The 3666-nt window shown below is 55.5% G+C and overlaps 1 protein-coding gene across 1 annotated transcript in view; it reads right to left on the bottom strand.

Moving 5' to 3' along the window:
* Window positions 1-3666, bottom strand: part of Stx1a (syntaxin 1A) — a 27487-nt gene that overhangs the window by 10052 nt on the left and 13769 nt on the right. Inside the window, exon 2 of the mRNA XM_029477804.1 lies at window positions 3509-3608. Coding sequence (XP_029333664.1) covers window positions 3509-3608 — 100 coding nt within the window. The remainder of the gene's footprint in view (window positions 1-3508; window positions 3609-3666) is intronic.

Raw genomic sequence — 3666 nt, 5'->3', positions numbered from 1 at the left:
GGCAGCTACAGTCTCACCCTCTCTCCCGCCGCCTTCCAAGAAGCCTCCCTCCTCCTCCGCTGCCTCTCCCTTCCCCTGTAGATAACAGATGGGGCTAAATTTAAGGCTGGTCGGCCCTCGCTGAGGACTGTTTACTTAACGGGTGCCAGGGAATGGGATGAGCTCGGTTCACCNGGCTTTACCGGATGGCTCAGGCGGGCAAGCAGAGACACCCACCAGGCTGAAGCACAGTGGTTCACCTTGCCTCCCAGTGGAAGCCACAGCTGACCTTGAACTTCACAAAGCTGTCCTTCCTAGGTGGTTAGCTGCCCTGAGTGGCTGAGGCAGGGGGCACCCTGGTCTTGGAGGTGCGGGGGTAGTAACAGAACAGCAGTTTCAAAGAAATAATACCCCGGGGTGGGGGGAGGATGGAGGTGTAGCCATGGAGGTGACAGGTCACTGGGGGTCAGGAGAGGTGAACAGAGGTAAGGGAAGACAGCGGTCCTTGTCCTAGCCACAGCTGTGACCTCAGGCCGGCTGAGGCCTCAGGGTGTTACTTGCAGCTCTCCCAGGAAGCCACCAGGACCAGCCTGTCTTCAAGAGAAACTGGGAGCAGGTCCTGGGCAACCACCTTTCCTAACACCCTGAGGACAGGGCTTAGGGGTGACAGCGGTGGTGGTGTATGAAGATCAAGAGCCACCTACTCAGTGGAATGTGAGTGAGACAGGGCAGGGGCTCTGCAGAGCTGAGGCGGAGGGAGCCTTCCTCCCATGAACAAAAGGAAACTTGGTCACCAGCTGCTCTTGCAGTCTCAGCCTTTTTTGCTCAGACCTAAAATAGCCCAGCCGGATGGCAGCCCCCGAGGAGGGAGAGCAGCATTGATCTAGGAAAGCCCCCGACCCGCTGCCAATTTCCACATTTCCCCCCTTAGCTCTGCCCTGCCCCACAGCCCCGATGGGACGCCCTCTCCCCCTGGTGAGTGGCTGCATCTCAGCCTGGCACCACTGCTCAGTTCCTGGGTACCACACCCACTCTGTAGGCCACACAGGGATGCTGAGAAATGAAGCTGAGTAGTTCCGGTGTGATGTGTATGTCCAGCAGCTTAAGAGTCCCCTTGCCAGCCCCCCTTTCCTTCAGATACAATCTCATGTAGCCCACACTATCCTGAACCTCCCATGTAGCCAAAGATGACCCGGAACTCCTAATCTCTTTGCCTCTACCTCCCCAAATGCTGGAATGGCTACAGTCATGTGCCACCAATGCCNGGCTTATGTGCTGCTGGAGACTGAAGCCAGGACATCNTGCACCGCAGCCAGGCTCTCGATCCACTGAGCTACATCTGAAGCTCATTGCTCTCTTCTTACCACAAAATTACCATATTACGCAGCCCACACAGGGACGCAGAGTGACCTAGATAACCACAGACAGAGACACACACGTCATCCTTGCCATTGTGGACACACCTTTAGGAAAAGGGATGGAGTGAGGTGACCAGACTCCCTTTCCATGCTCCTGGGTGGTTCCTCTCTCTCTTCCCCCTCCTAGATGTCTCCTTAGGTCCCAAACACTGCATTCTGTCTTCCTAGAGGCTCCTAAAATCCAGCTGCCATCACAGCTCTTGGTTCAAACACATTAAACCAAAGGGCCAGAGGGAGCCTTAACTCTGGATTAGGAAGACACAAGGTCCCCCTTCCTTCTCTTGTCATATGTGAGCCACAGGGAGTTGGGACCTCCCAGCAGACATGGAATGAAGCAAGCTTCAAAAAACATGGAGGGCAGGCAGGTATGAGTTGCTGGCTAGCCTAGGTCTGAGACAGCGGACTTGCCAGGCAGTGCCCCCATGGGCCAGCAGTGGAAACCCTCCAGGGCAGAGGGTCTTGGCTGGGCCCCGGCAACCTGGTGCATATCAGCATGGCAGTCACTGTCTGAACAAAGCACCCATGGTGTGGGTGGTCTGTGCCTGTGATCCCAGCACAGAAGAAGCAGATGCAGGAGCATCAGGGCATCCTTAACAACTTAGTGAGTTCAAGACAGGCCTCTGGGAGCTGGATCAGTAGATAAAGGAGCTTCCCGCCAAGGCGCAAGGCNAGAGACTCAATCAGTACCTGGGGCCCACGCTGTGGATGGAGAAGACCAAGTCCTGAAAGTTCAAGTCGGCCTCTGAATGTGCACATGGCACAACCCCTACCCCAGCACCACAGACAAATACAATAAATAGATGTGACTTTTAAAGGNGGGAGGGGCTGGACAGATGGCTCAGTGGTTAAGAGGACCCAGGTTCGGTTCCCGACACCCACATGGTAGTTCCATTTAGTTCCAGGAGACATAATGCCCTCTTCTGACCTCCCTGGATACCTAGCACACACGTGGTACANCTGCATACATGCTGTGCACGTAAAATAAATCTAAAAATAATAATAAAAGAACAAAGAGAGGCCAGCTTGGTCTGTATGATGAGTCACTCAGTCTCTCTCTTCCTCTCCCCTTCCCCCTCTCCCTCCCTCCCTCTGGGTTTTTTTGGGACAGTGTTTTTCTGTGTAGCCCTGGCTTTCCAGTTCTGTAGACCAGGCTGACCTTGAACACACAGAGATCCGCCTGCCTCTGCCTCCCTGGGAGCTCTGGGATTAAAGGCGTGTGCCACCATCGCCCGCCCGGTTGAGACAGTATCTCAAAAGACAAAACCAAGCAAAATACAAGGCATGGTGGGCCAAGAGGACACTTGACAGTTTACTGTGGTCCCGGAAGCCCACCTATGGGCACACATACCCAAACACTCACATCTACTCACACACACACACACACACACACACACACACACACACACACAGTATCTCAACAGGAGTGTTGAGGCCAGGTCAAGGGGCCCTGTGTAGAACTGAAGGACTGAGTGGGACCTAAGACACACACAGGATGCCCATGTGAAGGGAGACAGGTGACTGACTTCCTGGAGCCGTGGGAATGCAGGGCTCTGGGCTACCATGCGGCAGGGTGCCAGAGCTCACAGGAAGCTCTCTGCCTACTTGGTCGGAGCTCCACCTCAGTGTTACCATCTGCTCCCTGGAGATCCCAGAAGGGTGGGGCTGGGCTGGGCCCAACCATCCATCCACCCACCCACCACCCACCTTCCCAACTATAACTATTCATGGGCCCTCCTTCCCAGCATCCCAGGAGAGCTGCCTGCCTGCCGTTCCTGTGCCCTTAGGGGAAAGCCAGTAAGCTGGGGAGGGTGGGGCTGGCCTAGAACTCTCTTTGAAGCTGAGGAAGTCCCTGAACCCTTTTTGGGGTGGCCTGGGGGGAGGAGAATCCTTCAACCACTGCCTGCTGGGATCGCAGGTATGTCCCGCCATCCCTGGCCATAGCCAGTCTTCATAGCAGGTCAATGTCTACTGGTGACAGTGGGCGCTGACTTCCTTAACTCCAGCCCAGTGCAAGGAACCCTGTCTTCTACACATGTAGATCAAACACCCCTCCGCCCATCACACCCCAGTGCAGGGTAACTGGAGCTCAGGGGCCCCGTCTTCTCGCTTACTCTCATCGGGGTTCGGGGAGGCCAGNATGGCGCTGTGTTTCCGCTTCACCTCCTCCACATTTTCGGCAATCTTGTCAATAAAGCCCCGGATCTCTTCCACCTGCAGACCCAGGTCAGAGAGGTTAGGAAATCAGAGGAAAGATGGGCCAGCACTGGGG

Source organism: Mus caroli, chromosome 5 (assembly GCF_900094665.2).
Source record: "Mus caroli chromosome 5, CAROLI_EIJ_v1.1, whole genome shotgun sequence".
In the NCBI taxonomy this organism is placed as follows: Eukaryota; Metazoa; Chordata; class Mammalia; order Rodentia; family Muridae; genus Mus; species Mus caroli.
The sequence above is the reverse complement of the archived record's forward strand: the minus strand, read 5'-3'. Positions and strand labels throughout refer to the sequence as shown.